A 1,991-nucleotide genomic window follows, 5' to 3' on the forward strand; every position below is an offset into this window, starting at 1 on the left:
CGTGTGATATAATGTTAACTAACTTTACATACACTTCACTACAAATCGTGTGATATAACGTTAACTAACTTTACATACACTTCACTACAAATCGTGTGATATAACGTTAACTAACTTTACATACTAAATACAAAGAACTAAAGTTCATGTTGTATAAAGGTGATTATGAATACCTTGTTTGCAGAAGAGTGGGACCAAAAACAATCCCAAGGTTACTGGGAGGCATGTTGTTGTCCTCAGCATGTTCTGCCACTCTAAATGAAGAACAATCAATAGGCTTAGGACAAAATAAATTTTCTTTATAAATTAATATTAGACGTCTAAGATCAAGACTCGTGATATGAGTTCAAATCATCATTAAAATATATATATGTATATATATTTTTTTCTCAATTTCCAAGCATATCATTAATTACATTTATAATGTAAAACACAGAATATAAAAAGTTCACAGCTTTGAAACAGTGATAGTTGTTTTTTCTCTCCATATAATAACTTATCACATTTTTAGGAAGACTTAGTATTGTATTAAGAATTACAAAGTAAGACTATTTTGGTTTGATAAGAATATTTCACTAAGATCCAACTGATATCAAAATTGTGAAAGAAACATCAGCTCTGAAACAGACTGAAACCTTTCTTGTGGCAGATAAGTAAATCAATCAAATTTTATGTCAAGGCTTGGAATTCAATTAACAAGTTTATTTTGCTTCTAATGGCAGATGTTTAATAATCAATATTTCTACTTCCCATTGTTAGACAATTTTACTTTATCCTAAAAAACTAACAGTTACAACTATCACATTTTTTTTGCCCTTGCTTCACTAATTCCCTTCTTGTTATCTTTCCACTGATCTTTCATATTTTACCTACAGATATAAAGTGTGTTTTAAAATACAATCCCTCATCCATGTCATGGAGCATGGTAATGGTTGAAGCAGGGGATTCAAGTTAGTCTGATAGGATAAAGTACGATGGGGATATTATGAACCCTGTGGCCATTACAATAACTCTGAAGGCCTATCAACAACCCGAAAATGAAGTATTTAACAGGACTAGCAAGCTGGGGTCTAATATATATATTGCTAAAAATACATGCAGCTGCCAAGGAAACACACAAGGACATGGGTGTGAAGGACATGTTGGTGGAAAACACAGCTGAGATAATATGGAAAAGTCTTGAATGACATTATAAAAAATGATGGATAGGGAACATAGGAGATGCAGCAGGAGAACCATGCTGAGTGAAGTAGATAAGGAGAGGCTCTATGAATACAGGTGCAGTGGGACAGTTTTCTACATAGACAGGTCCTAACCAAATGTTGGATGATGATTTTAAGATGTTTTTAAACGTTTTTCTAATTGATTGTTTACATGATTTTCTTCCTTGATTTTTTATTTATTATTATTACTGTTTTAGTTATACTATTGCATTCTCAGTTCTTTGTAGAAATTAATAATATCTGTTAATCAAAGGAACTTTTTCTTTATTATAAAACAAACCTTTTTAAATGATGCATAAGGTAAGCCAAGGTTTTAAAATGTACTCGAGGTAATCGCTGCACTAAACAACATAGCTCCTCAACGGCACTGTCGGTGTCAGATAACTCATCCTTCTTTGATGGATAATCCTAAAAGCAAAAATCTCATTAGTTTGATGACTATGCCTATCTTTAGAAAAACACTTGGACTTCACACACATAACATTAATGGACCTAAGCATTTCAACCTTTCAGTTACTTGAAATATACTGTAATTTGAACTTTCTTTGACAACTTAGATATTAATCATTACATAAATTTAATACAATAATACTACCAAACATCTACAGTCCAAAACAGTATACAATAATACTAACAAACAGTCCAAAACTGAATACAATAATACTAACAAACATCTGCAGTCCAAACTGTATACAATAATACTAACAAACACCTACAGTCCAAACTGTAAGATGTTTGTTAGTATTATTGTAACAGTCCAAAACTGTA

General features: G+C 31.5%; 1 protein-coding gene across 2 annotated transcripts in view; it reads right to left on the bottom strand.

Annotated features, from left to right (window-relative positions):
* LOC106475184 (rho GTPase-activating protein 45-like) overlaps positions 1-1,991 on the bottom strand; it is a 28,895-nt gene that overhangs the window by 13,130 nt on the left and 13,774 nt on the right. For both annotated transcript variants that reach the window (XM_022379366.1, XM_022379367.1), the window contains 2 exons: positions 1,504-1,631; positions 174-254 (listed from right to left, as the gene is read on the bottom strand). In XM_022379366.1, coding sequence (XP_022235074.1) covers positions 174-254; positions 1,504-1,631 — 209 coding nt within the window. The remainder of the gene's footprint in view (positions 1-173; positions 255-1,503; positions 1,632-1,991) is intronic.

The sequence above is a fragment of the Limulus polyphemus genome, unplaced genomic scaffold (genome assembly GCF_000517525.1).
Source record: "Limulus polyphemus unplaced genomic scaffold, Limulus_polyphemus-2.1.2 Scaffold8194, whole genome shotgun sequence".
NCBI lineage: Eukaryota > Metazoa > Arthropoda > Merostomata > Xiphosura > Limulidae > Limulus > Limulus polyphemus.